General features: G+C 32.6%; 1 protein-coding gene and 1 long non-coding RNA gene across 2 annotated transcripts in view; one reads left to right on the forward strand and one right to left on the reverse strand.

Annotated features, from left to right (window-relative positions):
* The window catches only part of LOC127848811 (A disintegrin and metalloproteinase with thrombospondin motifs adt-1-like), a 410,245-nt gene that overhangs the window by 230,750 nt on the left and 158,972 nt on the right, over positions 1–20,523 (reverse strand). The window contains exon 9 of the mRNA XM_052381447.1: positions 5,193–5,354. Coding sequence (XP_052237407.1) covers positions 5,193–5,354 — 162 coding nt within the window. The remainder of the gene's footprint in view (positions 1–5,192; positions 5,355–20,523) is intronic.
* Positions 1–20,523, forward strand: part of LOC127848818 (uncharacterized) — a 267,995-nt gene that overhangs the window by 105,803 nt on the left and 141,669 nt on the right. The window lies entirely within an intron of this gene.

The raw sequence follows: 20,523 nt of genomic DNA on the forward strand, positions 1-20,523 counted from the left end.
CTTGGTAAACACCTGCATGGACACACATGGGTATGCGTTACTTGTATCAATTAAGGTTGACCTTTGTAACGTTTGCACCTTATTAACAATTTCCAAATAAGCCGTGCCTAATGTGCAGTATTGAACTGCAAAAGCATACATTCCAGGGACTGACACAGTGAATCTTCCGGTTGCCGGGTCAAAACCTTGACCGTCGTTGACCTCTACCACTCTGTAAACGACAGTCTGACCTACTGATACAGAAATAGTTGCTGCTTCTCGGGCGTAGAAGTATATCGTGGGTATAACCAATTGGTCTATAAATAGAAAGTGTATTCATTATAGTATTTGTTGTTCATTTGGCATAATGAGGTTGTGTTTTATTTTATAACAAATTAACATTGAAATCTGAAACAAACTTGATGAAGACTGACATCTTTTTCAACAAATAGGATATATGGGAATTATAAAAATGAGTTTTTTTGTTTTATAAAAATAATACATACGTAGCATTTTCAAAAATTTAAAACAATTTATATTCGATACATATTTTTAAATGATTTACAGAAATTGATATTTTATGGTATAATTTAAATAAATTAACTGAATTCAAACACAATTTTAATTTTATTAAAACACACATATGCGCCTTATGTTCAATCACTGTGACAACATGAAATATACTCTAGCCATATATACAATTCTAAAATGGGTGATAAAATGACTTATTTAATAGATGATTTTTTTGTTTTGTATGTATTGACAACTGTACACATATATTATTGTCAGAAAACTACTAAGTTGATTTCGACGAAATTCTACATAGACATTCCTTAAGTGACCCCTAATACATTTACATTAAATACAACAAGAACACAGTCTTTAGAAAAAATGCAACCAGTGTGTGTGGTTTTACGTAATATAGTACAGTTTGACTAAGACATACACGGTTGTAGATGTTCTCTTCAGCTTTAAATTGCTGAACGGTCGATCATACAATTTTTCGTGAGATTAGAAAGCGCTTTTAGTTTTTATTTCATTCAAAGATTCAAAGAAATTATGTTGCTAGTGATCTGCCACCAAAATAAATCATATTTAAAAAATGTAGCCTGGGTTGGCCATTATAACTTTTTAAGTCATGAACAACTTCTTGCATTTTGAAATAGCTGGTAGCGGACATCTTTCATATACTTAACATTAACATTTTTATACTGACATCTGGCAATCTTAATCTAGTATTATAATAACAATTTACATAAATCGATTTCCGATAAAAAGTGTTTAAAAAGTTTAATCTAGAAATGAGTTCTCCTCATAATTGATGGGACTCAAGATATGTAGTATTCTAATATTCTGAATTTTGCTTCGTATCACGATTTAAGAATTAATATAAAAATATTCAAATTGTATTGCGATTGTTGTTTGTCCACATTGGTTGTACTACAATACAATGTTTTAACAAGGTTTGTTTTGAAATTAAACATAGCAAACTAACATTTTATCGCAAGAAAGTAAATATGTATAATACCCCTCCGTAGACAAATAACGAAGCATTTTACCATAATCAACGCATAATTTTCAAACAAGATTCCAGAATAAGCTTAACATTGAACGATTGCGTCAGATTGACATCTTTTGTATGGAAATGATATAAAAAGACATAATAACAGCATACTCAAGTAACAATTACACCGCAGTGTAATATTCTTCCTACATACTGTCAAATCAGTATAACTCGTGGGTCTTTAATTGCAGCTGATTGAGTTTGTCGACCGATCCACAAATGTATGATCACAGCGATTAACTATTCCCAAATTTGAATTTGTTTAAGACATAATTATCGTAGACAGGAAAGGCTTACTATTCATAGTATTTCACGCACACATCTGCGTTGATTTCCCAAATCGATACATTATGATACTTAATAAAAAGAAGTGCATAACACACTTTGCATATCATATTTAAAGCTATTGCTTTGAAGCTGTATCGATCTCACTTACTTCGTTTTGGTGGAAAAGTAAGTATTAGCGCTAATTGTTAACACCCGCCATGACCAGTGTGTGCATTATGTTGTTCAGGGATGCTATATTTTAAATAGCCAACTAGCGGTTGATAAAGTACAATAAAGCACATGCAATTTATGCATTAATAGATGTAAATAAAACATGACGACATGGGATTAACACCTTATTTAAGTAAAGACCAACCTGACCTAGCGGTCACCCGAGTATTGCGTCATCTGATGTAAGCGGTATGTCTAGATCCACCCCCCCCCTCCTCAAACAAAAAAATAAATAAATAAATAAAATGAGTCTTTATTACAACTGAATATCCCGGTCACTTGCAGTTATCGGCCAGTATAAAACACACTTTAAAACTTTCGTAACACTTGTTTAGCGGGCATATTGCAGTCATTTCGAGGTGCGAAAAGTAAACCCTTAAATCGATCTGCAGTGCTGTCTCACATCTCTGACATCAATGTGCATTAAATAAGCTGATTTTGGGTATTGCCTTTTATATAATAAATGCTGTTAGAAAACAAAATATAAGAGTTAACAGAAAGTTTGTTTTGCTGGGGAACTTTCCAAATGAAGTTTACCAGAGTATGTAACATGTTTTAAATAATTACCACTAACTAAATTAGTATTTGACAATATTAAGCAATTCCGTAATAAAATATTGATATGAGCATAACATTGTTGGATCATTCTGTATTTGACTAAACTTACATCTGTTTTCATTACATGATGTTTTGCACATCACATTTTGTACATCAGACCCAACACAGAAATTCTGCTTTTCAGTCGTTCCACTGCAGTTCCTATACCGCTCCCTGAGGCCATAACCACAGGTGTCTGAACAAGAGCTCCAGGATCCTCCGTCCAAGCTAAGAAAAAAACATTAAAATAAAAATGACTTTTATAATGATTATGTTTACTTCATTGCCATGGCATGTAAGACTAGTAATTCTAGAAAGACATAGAAACAAATGACATTTCCAATTGATAACATACAATTTATCCTAATAGTTATAAATCGTCATTATTCTAATTATCAATACATTTCGTACGATGGTTAATGTTATGAAGCTCAAGCGGAAAACTCTCGTAACATATAACAATGCACCTTTTAATTAAAATAGCAACATGCAGGCTTAGTTTAGGACAAACGTAAGTTTTAGGTCACCGGTCGGGTTTTACTTTTTGAACATATGGGTTAATTTATAGAGTGATAAACAGAAGCTCTTGGCTATAAAATACAATAATTTTCTATGTCAGTTGGTTAATTTAGTAACTAGTTTATTTGATTATCAATTTCCATTAAATTAAAGTTGCTTACACCCATTGTATGTTTATTTTAAGTTTACATATATATTTATATTCCTCGGGTGTGTTTCTATTATTTATATTTAAACATATGAAAACATGTATTACATGTATGTTAGGGCTCACACGGGTCAAAAATATTCTTCATACAATTTTTCGTGAGATTAGCAAGCGCTTTTAGTTTTTATTTCATTCAAAGATTCAAAGAAGTTATGTTGCTAGTGATCTGCCACCAAAATAAATCTTATTTAAAAAATGTAGCCTGGGTTGGCCATTATAACTTTTTAAGTCATGAACAACTTCTTGCATTTTGAAATAGCTGGTAGCGGACATCTTTCATATACTTAACATTAACATTTTTATACTGACATCTAGCAATCTTAATCTAGTATTATAATAACAATTTACATAAATCGATTTCCGATAAAAAGTGTTTAAAAAGTTTAATCTAGAAATGAGTTCTCCTCATAATTGATGGGACTCAAGATATGTAGTATTCTAATATTCTGAATTTTGCTTCGTATCACGATTTAAGAATTAATATAAAAATATTCAAATTGTATTGCGATTGTTGTTTGTCCACATTGGTTGTACTACAATACAATGTTTTAACAAGGTTTGTTTTGAAATTAAACATAGCAAACTAACATTTTATCGCAAGAAAGTAAATATGTATAATACCCCTCCGTAGACAAATAACGAAGCATTTTACCATAATCAACGCATAATTTTCAAACAAGATTCCAGAATAAGCTTAACATTGAACGATTGCGTCAGATTGACATCTTTTGGATGGAAATGATATAAAAAGACATAATAACAGCATACTCAAGTAACAATTACACCGCAGTGTAATATTCTTCCTACATACTGTCAAATCAGTATAACTCGTGGGTCATTAATTGCAGCTGATTGAGTTTGTCGACCGATCCACAAATGTATGATCACAGCGATTAACTATGCCCAAATTTGAATTTGTTTAAGACATAATTATCGTAGACAGGAAAGGCTTACTATTCATAGTATTTCACGCACACATCTGCGTTGGTTTCCCAAATCGATACATTATGATACTTAACAAAAAAAAGTGCATAACACACTTTGCATTTCCTATTTAAAGCTATTGCTTTGAAGCTGTATCGATCTCACTTACTTCGTTTTGGTGGAAAAGTAAGTATTAGCGCTAATTGTTAACACCCGCCATGACCAGTGTGTGCATTATGTTGTTCAGGGATGCTGTATTTTAAATAGCCAACTAGCGGTTGATAAAGTACAATAAAGCACAATGCAATTTATGCATTAAAAGATGTAAATAAAATATGACGACATGGGATTAACACCTTATTTAAGTAAAGACCAACCTGACCTAGCGGTCACCCGAGTATTGCGTCATCTGATGTAAGCGGTATGTCTAGATCCACCCCCCCCCCCCCTCCTCAAACAAAAAAATAAATAAATAAATAAAATGAGTCTTTATTACAACTGAATATCCCGGTCACTTGCAGTTATCGGCCAGTATAAAACACAATTTAAAACTTTCGTAACACTTGTTTAGCGGGCATATTGCAGTCATTTCGAGGTGCGAAAAGTAAACCCTTAAATCGATCTGCAGTGCTGTCTCTCATCTCTGACATCAATGTGCATTAAATCAACTGATTGTGGGTATTGCCTTTTAGATAATAAATGCTGTTAGAAAACAAAATATAAGAGTTAACAGAAAGTTTGTTTTGCTGGGGAACTTTCCAAATGAAGTTTACCAGAGTATGTAACATGTTTTAAATAATTACCACTAACTAAATTAGTATTTGACAATATTAAGCAATTCCGTAATAAAATATTGATATGAGCATAACATTGTTGGATCATTCTGTATTTGACTAAGCTTACATCTGTTTTCATTACATGATGTTTTGCACATCACATTTTGTACATCAGACCCAACACAGAAATTCTGCTTTTCAGTCGTTCCACTGCAGTTCCTATACCGCTCCCTGAGGCCATAACCACAGGTGTCTGAACAAGAGCTCCAGGATCCCCACTCCGTCCAAGCTAAAAAACAACATTAAAATAAAATTGACTTATATAATTTCCAATTGACAACATACAATTTATCTTAATAGTTATAAATCGTGATTATTCTTTTTATCAATACATTTCGTACGATGGTTAATGTTATGAAGCTCAAGCGGACAGCTCTCGTAACATATAACAATGCACCTTTTAATTAAAAAAGCAACATGCAGGCTTAGTTTAGGAAAAACGTTAGTTTAAGGAGACCGGTCGGGTTTTACTTTTTGAACATATGGATTAATTTATAGAGTGTTAAACAGAAGCTCTTGGCTATAAAATACAATAATTTTCTATGTCAGTTGGTTAAGGACTTGTTTATGTCAGTTAGTTAATTTGGTAACTAGTTTATTTAATTATCAATTTCCATTGAATTAAAGTTGCTTACACCCATTGTATGTTTATTTCAAGTTTACATATATATTTATCTTCCTCGGGTTTGTTTTTATTATTTATATTTAAAAATATGAAAACATGTATTACATGTATGTTAGGGCTCACACGGGTCAAAATTATTCTTCGGGTCGGGTCGGCGGGTAAAAATTAAAATACCCGAGAAAATTCGGGTCGGGTCAGATAATACTTAAAATAAAACTACATTTACTGTCATAGCACGTTTAAGATTTCGTAAATATTCAACTGTTTGTCAAGTATATTGTTTAGAATGTTCTATTTTTTTTGTTTTGATTTATTTAATTATGAATAAAATACTGAACTGCATAAAACAATTAATTAAGTTTACACAACGTTGTTGAACTTAAAAAGCAAACGTAAGTATTACTTGGAATAGCGATCAAAAGTGCTTGTACAGGAAAAACAACCTGTCAAGCAAAAAAAAGCTTGTCTTATTTTGAGGAGAGAAGCCAAAATAATTTTCACTGTAAGCTCTAACTGCATTTTGAAGTCAATATATTTTAAAATACAAATGTCGTTTTTTAACGTAACTATTTGGGAATCTGAATAACAAATTAAACTTGACATTTATGCTTTTGGTACGTCACTTCTATTCATTTATGCTTACCCGGTATTTGTTATAACAAAACTGCTTAAACAGATAAAAGGGTGTGATTTTACTTCACTTGTATAAAAGAGATGGTTTGACTACACGTTTAACATGTAATCTTGTACTTCGTAGCTTGCGACCCGAACCGGTATCGTTCGCAGAAACTTTGACCCGGATTCGCGGGTATTTTTTTGACCCACGGATTCAGGCTTTTTCGGGTACCCGTTTGAGCACTAATGTACGTTATTCGATATTATGACATTAAAGAGTGCTACAAGGGGTAAGAATAGACTAATATGACTGTCAGGCCTTCCGTAAAAAATGCTTGGAATAACCCGACCAACTTCATATCAGGTTAGTGTTTTTAGTTTCGATTGAATATGGCTTTAACCTAGATATTTTGGGACTGAATAGAACAATTGCGAATGCACTGCACACCGGAAATTATATTAGTAATAAATACGCGTATATATTTAATTAATTTAATATTTGATTATGGTTGTAAGTGGTATTGTTTAATGTGTGTTTCTCATTTTTGATGTTTGACACAAATGTTTTTGCCTGAATTTGTATGCCAAAAATGCACGCTATAACGTCAGTCGATGTGTGCTGAAAACAATAATACAATTGGGAGGAATATATATCACAATCCCCCTTCTAAAGTCTTAGTGGAAACAAAGTCTTTGAATTTGACATTGCATGTGGCTTCCCATCATCTAGAATACGTGTAATAGGTTAACCGCAGTCCCGTTACACAACCAAAACAACAAAGATAAATAATTCAGATTCTGCGCGGTGCATGGTAAACTTTACACCAGTTATATGTCACAAATCATGTTTAACTAAATTGTTGCCTAAAATGAATCTGTGTTATTAATTTGTCAAGGATAAACGATACAAACACCGTGAATTTATATAATATATTTGCATTTAATAAAAGGTTGCAAATAAAAGTGGCAAAGGAAGATATAAAGTTTCCGTATTATTTTCTTATAAGACAGACGCAGCTAAATATATTTTACTCGCTTGATAACAGTTAATCGAGGAGGACCGCAAGATCGTCATAAAGTAAAACAGCTGCCTATAGTGAAATCGAGGGCAAAAAACATACAAGTACGGACTCAAATACAAATGTTGGCCGGCGCAATAAGAAAGAGTTGATCGTTATATCCCAAACGAACAATTTGTAAAGTATGGCTTCATATATTTAGTTCACTAAAGCGTCCGCCACGCAATGACTAATATGCAAAATAACTAATATATGCGCTTACTTTAAACTGCCTTTTGGAAAACAAAATGCTATTTACTTGCACAATCTGGCTTTGAGCAGATCTCGTAGTTAATGTTGTCTCCAAAGCAATGGTTTCCGTCACTTGAAGGCCAGGGATTATCGCAAGCTCGGTCACGTCTCCTCAGACCCGTTCCGCACGTGACACTGCACGACCCCCATTCATTCCACGCGCTCCAAGCACCATAGGCTATATATTACATAACTCGTTTAGCATTCACTGAGTTGCACCAAAAGAGTCTTATTTAATAATTAAATAAAGTGTGTACAATAGGATTCATTTCATCTTCACACCAACTAAGATGTGAAGTGAATGGTAATTTAATTTTTTTTTATAATGTGTGAGGTTGTTGTGTATGTCGCATTGACTTATCGAACGACCAATAGATAGATTCGCCTTACTTGGACATCTGTTGAGAAGACAGTCTGCATTGTTTACTGAAGGACCCTGACAATCCTCTCCTCCATTGAGAGGTTTTGGGTTGTTACACTGTCTGGTCCTCGTCATTGTTCCGTTGCCACATGTAACGTCACAGATCCCAAAAGCGCTCCACATTGACCATACGCCGTTGACTATGAACAGCAATACATGTATATACCATTGTCCATTATATAATACTAGCATTGCAATTGACTAATTGTCGTGTAAAATGATGCCAATAAGTACAGCTTTGATTTATATTATCGTATTCTGGAGACAAAAACATCACGTAAGGTTGACAAAAATGATGTCAACACGATGTATGTGATTTGAGTTGAATTTACGACTCGGATCAATATAATTACAAGACTCGCGTTTTAAAGACATATTGCTTTCTTATAAATAAGACATAACATATGCAATGAAGTAGTAGATCCCGTTGTGACCTGTATAAAAGAGCTCCTATAATTCTTATACAAACCCATTTTTCAAACATTTCAAACATATCAGTCGTTATAATACGATTTTCTACAAAATTGCTTATGCGTATTCAGATACGTACCTACGTTGCATAATCCACAGAATTTTCGACATATCTGGTATGCATTGTGGTGGTCATTGCAAACTCCGTAAGTTGTATTGAATACATCGCAGCTCTGAGCCTGGTCAACGCATGCTTTACATGAATAAACATGAGATTATTAATATTCGCAGCAATCTAAGCAATTACAAGTGTATACAGGTATGATATATAGGTTTTACTTAACTAAAAACTAATAATTCAACCATTTATATGATACGATAATTAAATCTAAAATGTATGTATAAAATACAAAATACACATGTTTCATACTTTCTATTCAGACAACATTATCTTCACAATTATTTTCAGAACTTACCATATGTAGGGGTCGTGTCCAGCAGAAAACCTGAAACAGATTTAATATGATTTCCTGAATGACGCTGTTATTTAAAAAGCAAAAGAAAAACACTTAATCCATTGATAAACAATAACAATTCATACCACATTCATTTACCTGACGAAGGGCAGCAAGATAAAACGATCACGCAGACGAAACCTGAAAGTGATACGTAAATCAAGCACACTATCAATACAATTGTATTAGCGCAATGAATTATGGAAAATTTATATTTTTGTAATAGCATTTACAGAAATATTTTACATGCAGTTAATGTGTAAATGTTATATATCATATATGACGTTCGAAACAAATCTCAAATGGCATTTTCACAACGTTTTATTTCACTTAATGATTATATATGAAATTAATTCATATTGATGTAAATCACGTATATAAACCGTTTAAACAAACCATTAATGAAATGATAAGCCATAACTCGATCTCCAAAAGTGTGCTTACTTTATAATCTTGCTGCATGGACTCAACACTACTTATATAGTTTAACTGTTATCTTGCCTAGTCATTGTCGAATGTGCGTCACCAGACGAAATACCAATGAACGTAATAACACACTTATTTATTACAATTAACATGGATATGGACCGGCATGTTTGCTTGTTTAACACTCAATATTGGTAATCGTCCTAAGCCTTACATTTGAGAACGTGCTTTTATGATGAGTTTGTAACAAACACACTTTGTCCCTGTTTCCTAATAATCGTGATACTTGATAGATAACAGTAATAAATGATAACCCGTATTGGATATACACAGACGTTTAAGACGTAAATGCCTTTCACAGCCTAGGTTACAAATACTTAGACAAATATATTTCTTATATTATTATAAATTAATCACACCGCAAGTGACTACAATGACGTTCCTAGTTGATTGATACAAATAGCAGGCTGACATGGCCGGCATCCGAGTCATACGTTGTTATGTTTGGACGACACAACTTATAGCATGTTATGTTGTACCTGATTTCACGACTTGCACCAAATATACTTAACATAGGCGTTTTATTTAAATAATTAATTATTTTTCTGTATAAGAGTGACTGCACAATGTAAAAACAACATATTAACCCATTTATGCCAAGTGGACTCTCCCATCCTTCTAAATTGGATCAATTTATTTCCAAAATAATGGGTGTCAAGTATATTTATTTCTATATTTAGAATATTCCATAAAGAAATTCATTTCAGAAAACAGCGCAGACCCAGATGAGACGCCGCATTATGCGGCGTCTCATCTGGGTCTACGCTGTTTGCAATGTCCTTTTTTCAGGACGCTAGGCATAAATGGGTTAATAAAATGTCATCGCGTGTCATCTTTATTACACCTCATTGTTTAGGATTGTCAATGATATATTCTTGTTGATAAGTACTTTGTGTGTCAATATGTATTGCCTATATCATATATGAGTGATGTTATCGCAGAAATATGGCTAGCATTTAGTTTAAACGGTTACTTCTTTGTTGTAGATTTTTAATTCGTTTGTCGGACACATAACAATGTTGGTTATATACGCATGTAATTTAATATTTCCATGTGCTTAATAATGTTTCTCTAGAAAAGTGATTGTAATCAAATTACACATGCCAGGATCCGCGTTTCAGGACACTTCGAACAATTCCTCATACTGGTTATTTAAAACCAATATTTACTTTAGCTCGATTGCATCGAAAGCCTATATCTTAAAGAAACGCTCTCGAGTCCGTTTCCTGGGCCTAAAACCGGTCTTTGGTGTCCTTGGGGAAGATCGAGAGAACGCTCCCCGAGTGGGGATCGACTCCGTGACCTCGTTAGGCGGACACCGTATAATTTACGCCACGGCGAACTTATTGCTGGTTAAATTTGTTTGTGCTAAAAACTCATGATCGAAAAGAAAAAGCAGATTTCTGCGGCCCATGATCATACTGTTGCAATTTGCTATATATTTGTATTGACGTTGTAGATTTACAAGTCTTAAATCGGACTTGTTTCTTAAAACCTTTCGGAACATATTATAAAAATGAATGTGACTACGTTTCTAATTATAACGTTCCACATGTTTATTGTGAATTACAACAAGAATAAATCGATTTCGTTAAAACAAATCCAGCGTCTATTATAAATTTTCAAATGAACTAAAGTTGTTTATGTTTATTTAACTTACTAATCCATAATATGCACGTCTAAATACGTACAGAATACTCTGCATCCATACTTAATCATGAGAAAGAACATCTAGTGATATTAGGATATTAGGAGTTGTTACTTCCAAAACAGTTGAAACATGAATTTGTAAAAGAAGTGATCATCCATGTTTTTCCTGTTCATACATAATCATTATCATTATTGAAATTTAATAAAAAAGTGATGCAATATGTTAACATTAAAAAAAGTATATTTATATGCGAACCGTTTTTAATTTTTAAATTTGCAGACTTTTTCATTATAGGTTTTGCGCTGGAGGAACTCAATCCCAACCTTCAAGGTTTATTTTTACATGATACTGTTACGTGTAAATGTCATATGAAACAACGTTTGCAATCCTAATAAAAACTTAACCATAAAGTCGTTCAATTTATGTTCATGCAATTATGCAACGAAGAGCAAATGAAGAATGCATTCACAGGTAAAATTATAACATTTTCCTGTGCATGTGTATGCCTATGGAAGGGAATTTCCGCCCGTACATTCATGCTGATAAATGTCAATCTTATTTAAATACAGAACATACATGCTGTTAAATGATATTCTTATTTTAACTACTGTAATATGCTTTCTGATACATGGTAGCTCGAGTTGCATTTTGCCCAGTTACATTTGCTGTGTAAGCACTTCATCCAATTGTCACATATTGATAAGTTTAGAGTTACGTCGTATTTATCTTTACTTCGTTAGTGTTATTGACAACTGCAGTTAAACTTTTGGAATTTGTATTAATGCTAATTTAAACGGCGTTCTTTGATTGACTATGAGCATTTGGTAATTTTGCAACTGAATTTAACGAGCTTTTAATATCTTTATTGATCTATATTACTTCTTAAGTCGATTGCTAGTGCGTCTCTGATTTAGAATTAGTTATCGATTTTGCATACACCGCCATTATAAATAGTTCAGGTTGCAAAATGGGGAAACGAACATACATACAGATTTCTGCGGCTCATGATCACTATGTTTACAATGTGTTGTATTTTTAGTAGTGAATATTAAAGATGCTTATATCGAACTTATTTCTGAGGACCTTGCCGAAAAGTGACTTTGTTATAAAACATTATATGGGACTAGATTTTTGTACTTGCAAATATGTCTATTCAAAGTTCAAGCACGTTTATCAAAATGTGTAAAGTGTTGTGATACAATTACTTATACTCGTTTACAGAAAGTACGGTTTTAATCGTTATTTTTCAAATGCATCACTTGGATTGTTTTGTTAAACGTTTTTGTTTACCTTTCTTACCAGGAGTATGAGTACGACTAGATTAGTACATCATCCATTGTACATATACTTAATAATGAGTAAGAACATTTAGTGGCATGACTGTTTGCTACTTTCAGACTTTTGAATTTGTACAAGAAGTTACCATCAAACCCACAACACCACCAATTATGTTATAGCGTTCAAATTACAATTGAAATTCAAAACTGAAATTGGTTGGGTGTAAAACTTGATGAGGCTGAATTATTAAATGTGCGAATGAACAACTTTGTAGAATAAAGCACAAAGCCTACTAGTGTGAATATATGAGTAAAAAAGTGTTGTCGTACTCTGTCGGACAATATTGTATTTGCAAAAAGTTTAATTAAGTGTTGCAATTTATAAATTCATTATATGAAATCAATTTAAATGAAAAGTTTGTAGAGAAAACATTTATAAGGTACATGATGGTTTTTTGCTGCTGCGTATTTGTTTAGTCAAAGGTAAATCGTCTTATCTCTCTACACACCATTATGTGTTATATATGTTATACGTTCCTGTAGTATCATAATCGCTTTTAAAGTTAAAGAATATTGACATGCAATGCGTAAAAATGTTAAAATGTAGATTTTTACCTGCGAACTGTTTTAGAGTGATATTTTTAGATTTTTTTTCTTGTGATTAGGTGTTGTGCTACATGAACTCAATCGCACCATTCAAAGTTCATTCTTAGATGTTACTGATTCGTTTACATGTCACATGATACAAATGTCATCAATACAAATGTAACCACCAAGGCGTTCAATGCATGCTCTTGTAATGATGCAACGGTACCAACTAAGAATGTTTTCACACGTAATAATAAAATTACCCCGTACATGTGTATGCCAAGCGACATATGTAAAACACGTACGGAAGAACGTACGTACAGTTCAAACCTGTTTTAATATTTATTTAAACCGGTAAGAGTTTGACTTCTAATAGGCAACTAGTTTGTATTTCGCCAATACCCTGATAGCGATATGCAGTCTGTGCCATACACAAACATACATGTGAACTACACCATGTATTGACAAGGCAAAAAACCGGAAGTTAATTCGTTTCCGTTTACAGTGATTGATATCATTCAAATTCATACGTCGAATATTTTCAAACAATACCAAATGTTTGGTAAAAAAATACATGTATAGCCTACAAATGAATGAGGCTCGTGGGAAATAATTTTTTTCCAGAAGCTTCGCATGAACAGTTTTGTTTAGTTTGTGTTTCAACTGGGTATCCAATTTAGCCAGATATTCAGTAAACACAACTACCGGCTAAGTTAAACATACCGGCGGATATCTTGTAATCTGTATCGTGTCATATCGTCGGAGGTGAAAGAGCAACATGTTTTAATTATGTAGATGCCATCTTTATCTGATTGCGCATATATTAACTCACGGTTTTGCTCCATATATACATACACATAGAATTGGATAGTTTTATCTTATTTTCAACATGCTTATTGATCTTTAATACAGTCGCAGAACTGTACAGGTGAAAATACAGGAAATGGCATTGTAGTCGTTGTCGTCTTTTGGTAGAACGGTTGGAAATACCATAGGATTACCATATCTCTAGATCTTTTTTGACAATAAGCTCTGATGTACTGTTATCGTATTCAAATCAATACAATAAATCTTTCCTTTTTATTTGAATCCTTCAATAAGACGAGTGTAACAAATGTGTAACACTTGAATACAACATTTACGTTTGTTATTTCAAGAACTTCTAAGGTCCCCTGTTTATCAAAGGCAGAATCGTGACTCATGTAGATAAAATTTTAGTGGCAACCTCGTCATAGCATTGAGTCCGTCGTCGTGCGTTTTGCTGCGTGCCCTTCAATCCCTAACCGAAATTTCGTCAAAATTTCGTCTAAACCGCAAGGCAAATTTGTATTCGACTTTGAAGGATCTGATTTGAAGTGATGCTCTACAAATGTTATGTAAATTATTCCGGTATGTCGCTAATATGTGACTGGGGCAAACAATTAATTTATCTCTAAAAAAGATATGAATGACTCACTTCATTGTATACTTAATATAAAGAAGTGAAACTACAGCTGCTGGAGCAGTATTGAATTTTCATTAAAACAATTAATTGGTCCTTTATTTAAGGCAAGTGACCGATTGCCCAAACAGTACAAAACAGCACAATACAGCACAATACAAACCAACATAAACACAAAATATGAATAAAGCTGGGGTCACCGCCTTGGAACGGTCAATGCAAAGCATTGGGGGTTTAAACCTGGTTATAGAGCGCTCAACCTCACACTTGGCCCAGCAATATTCATAATACATTTAAGTGTAAATAAAATTTAACGTCATAGCATTGTAACTCAAATTAAACAATAATAAAAAGGAATTAAAACGCATTCAATTTAATTACTATTTAATTACTCAAATGCATTGAAGATACAAGAGTAACAGAGTTACAACTTTTTGACGAACGATCAAATAAAACTATAAACAATTGTCAACTACATTCCTTCTTTATAGAAAAAGACTTGAGAATGTAGCATCATCGAGTTAATATCTCAGATAATCATCGCGCAAATACAGGAAGAAGCAGCAATAATGGGTGTAAAAATTCAATATTACATAGCTTGGTTGTTTATGTGACTGCTAAAAAAATAAAAATAATTAAATCAAACAAGAAACGCCTATCAGAGAGAAAATATAAATAAAATGGAACGTTATAAACCCAATGACCTATGCATGTAGATTACAACTGGGAAAGTCGGTCGTATGACGTCACAAAAATCCATAATGACATAATGACGTGAACAAATTCCAGGGACAGTACTAAATAAAAATATTAATGGGGCTGTGCTACAAATAAAACAAGTTTAGGTGATTTTATATTAAGAAGCAAATGAATAAAAATGGTAATTCCATTAAAGCGACATTATTGGAATCAAACAGTATATAGGTGCTTTGACAACTGAAGACAGAAATGATTTGATGTACGATTTGAGTCCAAATGTAGTTTTCATGCAGATTTGTTCATACGACGCAATGACACAATTTTATTCAACAGTGAAAAATGCCTATAATGTAGTTTTCATGCAGATTTATTCATACGACACAATGACACAATTTTATTCAACAGTGAAAAATGCCTATAATATCACTAATGATTCCAAATTTTAAGGGAAGAAAGATATAGTGAATCGAAAACCATCAAACACGTGTTTTTAAGTACATAAGTATCGTATCCTTTTGATAAAAACAAGTTAATTAAATTGAAAAGTTTAATATGAACATTTGGTTAAACATATTTTAATTTGCGGACACGCTTCAAAACATCTCCGTAAAATGATGGATGGGAGATTCCATTATTTAAATGCCATTTTAAAGAAACATTATATTTTGAAATTAAATCACCATACTTAGAGTAAAATCTAGCAAATTTATTTCTTAGGTTATGATACAAAAAGCCTTGTTTTAGCAATTTTTTAGTTAATATTAGATTACGATCATTAAAATCTTTAATACACGAACATGCTCTGGCATAACGTACCAACTGCGAAATGTAAATACCATAGGAAGGTCCTATAGGGATGTTGCCATCTAGAAACGGAAAATTCACAATTTCAAAATTAAAATCGTCCCGTTTGTCGTATAAACTAGTTTTAATCAAATTATTATTAATAGTTAAATGTAAGTCTAAATACGCAGCGTCTGTATTGGATATACACGATCTATTTAAGACTAGTTCTTTTGGGTAGATTTTGTGAATATATTGTTCAAATAATGGATTATCTAAATTAAGTATGTCATCAATGTACCTACTAGTAAGGTTAAAACAATTAATCAAATCTACTTGCTTAGTTTTAGAAAGTTCTAACATAAATTCGCTTTCATAACAATATAAAAAAAGGTCAGCTAGAAGTGGCGCACAATTAGTACCCATAGGAACGCCAATAATTTGTTTAAATATTTTACCATTAAATTCAACAAACAAGTTATCCAAAAGAAAAGTAAGTGCTGCTCAAAAGTCAAGACCAGTCCAAATGATATAATTATCTAATATCTGATTAGTAAAAAAAGCTGTTTTAGTGTTTAAAGCTAGATACAAACACTTCTCTCTAGCAAAAGTTTTTTCAATCAAAGAAACAAGTTTGGATTTTATTAAAGCGTGAGGAAGCGTTGTATATAGTGTAGAAAAATCATAAGTACTTACCTGTGACACCTTATATTTTTTATTTTCAATTTTATCGATAACTTCTAAGGTGTTTTTTATTAACCAAAATAGGTTAATATTACGATTTTCATAAACTTTATTACACAATTTAGCTATATGATATCTAATAGCACTCAATGCAGATGTAAGATACACTGATAATTGTTTGGTGGTACAAGACACTGAATTAGCGATAACACGACTTTTATATGGCGTCTTATGTAATTTAGGTATCCAGTAAAGTGATGGCAATTTCTTGTCAGTAATATTGACTATTACATTTAACTTTATGCATTGGGCAATATGGTCGGTAATAATTTCATTAGGTTGCTTATTGTACTCACAATATGATGTAGTTTGTGAAAGTTCTTGTGAAATAGTTTAAGTCTCGAGAACCTAAAATATATTTGTAAATACAATTTTTGAGTAACATCTCCTTCTCCAAAGTTCTAATGGATGTTTACAAGAATTAACAAAAGTAATGTTTTGGTGGCCATGGCCTCTTAATACATAGTCATTCTGGTGTACGCATAAGTGGCAAGTGATAGAAACAAATCGGAATTTAAAAAATCTAATCAATGCCAATCAGATTCAATTCAAATATAGCGTAAATAGTTCATATGTGTATTGTGTATAGCGTCCAAAGTGGTGTCTTAATGTGAAAAGGTGTGTTTCTTTCGTGCACGGCAAAGGTATGAATGTCGAATAAATATATGAGCACTATATAGAAACTTAACAGAATAGTTGTTATAACACAGTTGGGCCGGTACAGTAACGTGTTTACTTATAAAGACTGTATCAATATGAGTAGGAAAACACGCTGATTGACCCTATGTGTCAAAGCTCCTAGTATTTGAAATATGTAACATTAAGGAATTAACACATCAATTGTCTGTATTATCCCATTACAAATATTAGTATTAATTCCAACCAATAATACATGCATTTTGTAAAACCCTTTAGAGGCGTTTAATTTTGATATATATACCGAAATTTACAATGTCGTTCCTTGATATTGTTAATGTTCGCATATAGTCCGAAATCTGCATTCCATGTATCGCCCGTAGTCCATGTGGAGAAGCAATTAGTTCCAAAGGTATCAATTATTCCGACTTTATTTGTTCTTCGCTTAAACACTGAATGTTTTGAGTGATGGTACGTTATATTGTTTTTCATGTTGATAATGTTTCTTTAAATCGTTTGATGAATTTAAATAGGATTACACAAGTACATTTGCTAATAAACTGTTTTTAAAAGCAATACTTGAAGATATTTTAATTGCATATTTCGTAATCGATGTTTTTATCTAATGGGTCAATTTGCTTTGATGGGTTTGTAATTGAGACATTTTTTGCTTCTAACTTCCAGAGTTGCTGGAACAAAACAAAAGAAGTACTAATATATGTACACGAGAATATATGGGAAGTCGGAGTTTAAAGACCTTACCCAGACTAGGTTATTGTATATTGGTAATACTATGTATATGCTTTTTACTTAAACAATATTTCGCGTTGTCGTTAACATTTGAGTACGTAAGAACCGACAGTTGTGATGTTAATCATTAAACGACTAATACTAAACACATATTATTGGTCCGATTAAGTATATCACTAGTCAACTTATGTTTTATTTAACCACATACATACGTGAACCTGCACTTTTAAGAAAAATTGTATACTGTACGAGAACTGAGAAATGGCTATAGCAAACTCTAACCAAGTGTGAGTTTTAAAGTGAGCCTGAAATAGCATTTATATAAATAAAAATATGCATAACACTGTATTAGTGCAATGATGTTTTATATAAGACTCCGACTACCTTTACCAATCTGATATTGAACACCGCACAACAAGCAGCACTCTCAAACGAAATCATGATGATGTAAAATATATACATAAAATATGCCTTATTTTTTAGCACTTCAATTGTTCTCGTACTTTCTTTTTTACTAGGGCGATATATATAAGCTTGTGTATTAGTTTCCCTTTTTTGTTGAAAGAGACATTTGGCGTCTATGGTTTGTACGGTATTTTGTTTGTAATGCTAAATGGGTATTAAAAACTACTATAATTGGAACTTGTCACTTGTTATTCCATGCAACGTACTTATACATCGTATGTACGACTAGGTCAGACGACAAATATAATACACAGTGCAAAAGACATTTATTGGTATTAGTTAAAACTAGAGGATGTCCCTTTAAAAACAACTTGCTCGTCATAATAATTATGTTATACAAGATGTTGAAAATGCGACATTATTTGTACTTATATTAGTATTAATTATATGCACATCTTTATATCATAAAGTCGATACGTGCATAATATGTATTCTTCTTCGTACAGGTTTTTTTTTCAGACAGACATGCACACATTAATACATACAGATAATGATTTAAAAACGATGACTATACGAAAGACGTTAATTTGTTCACATGCTGTACGCCAGAAATATTATAACAAGTATTAAATTATCTAGTATTAGTCTCGTATTAACTTTGAAACTTTCGGATCTTGGTAAAACAAAAAGACAAATTTATGTTTATGTGAAACTAAATTTTGTATTATGTCCACATATCCTGAACGTCACTGCAGGGAGGATGTAATACGTGGTCGTTAAGGAGCTAATGCAGTGCCACGTGCGATGAGGTGATCAAGAGACGCGACAGACGCTTGATAACTCTGTGACTTCTGAAGATGTGCTACATTGCCGAGGCGCGAGCATCGAGTACGAGACATACCAACATCCTAGCAACACATATATATGACGTTTTTAATGTCAATTTGTAATACGTGAGTGTTTGTACACACACCAGTGTGCTTTCCCGTGTCATGTTTATGTTAAAATGTCTGTTCCTCTAAGTAACAATATAATTTCAAAATCAAAATCTAATTGGAACATGTTGGATTTAGCATATATCAATGCAATATCCAGACTATAATAATAGTATACGATGTTGCGCAGGGATAAAGCTCGAAAAAAAGTTGACTTGAATGGCATATCGCAATAATTAAACAAACGTTCTAAATTAATTGCATTGTTTTTGCATTATTCTGATTTACACCTTTAACCATTTGTTCGTTTCCATAAAGCAAAAACAATGACGATCTTATATTTTTACTTTTGGGATTGAAGAGAGAATTTGCTGTTCATTCGATCAACTTCGCCAAATTATCTTTAAAATATCTAGTTAGATCTGTTACAATGAGATTTCGCAGATATCTGTCATGAAATACCCTTCTTTAAGCGGTACCTTGTGTACAGTAAACGCAGGTTAAAGAAACATTGTTTGGCCTAACAAAATTGTTGTGTTGTTATTGTAAAAAATACGTCTTTATTGCCTTATTAATAAACAACATATGCACATATGCATGTCGTAAGTTTTATAGATCTGTTAGCTCTAAACGTAAAGCCGAATGGTGATCGATGAGAGAATGGATTTTTATATAATTATTGTACAAGGACAATTGTACAAATAGATCATAAATACCTGTTCTCATTCGTTTTGAATGCTGACTTCCGTCTGATATGCACACGTATATTGCATAATTTTAAGTTCCGCGGCATATCTTTTTTTTACTATCAAACTTATCATTACTTAATTCGATGGGTTTTATTTTCATTTTCATAATAGGTTTAGTTAAAACAAAACGCTTATAAATTTAATCTTCATCCCCATTGACTTGCAGAGTTGTCCATCTTGACAATCCTGTTTCGGGTCAGAACTCCCTCCAATCAAAGCATGACCAATGATGACATCATCTTAGTAAACACGATAATCAACGCCTTTGATGCCTACAACGTCGTGTCAGGATATTTTACATCTCCCGTTGACAGTATATACTTCATAACGCTCCAATTCAGCGTGGCGAAAAACAGA

The sequence above is a fragment of the Dreissena polymorpha genome, chromosome 10 (assembly GCF_020536995.1).
Source record: "Dreissena polymorpha isolate Duluth1 chromosome 10, UMN_Dpol_1.0, whole genome shotgun sequence".
NCBI lineage: Eukaryota > Metazoa > Mollusca > Bivalvia > Myida > Dreissenidae > Dreissena > Dreissena polymorpha.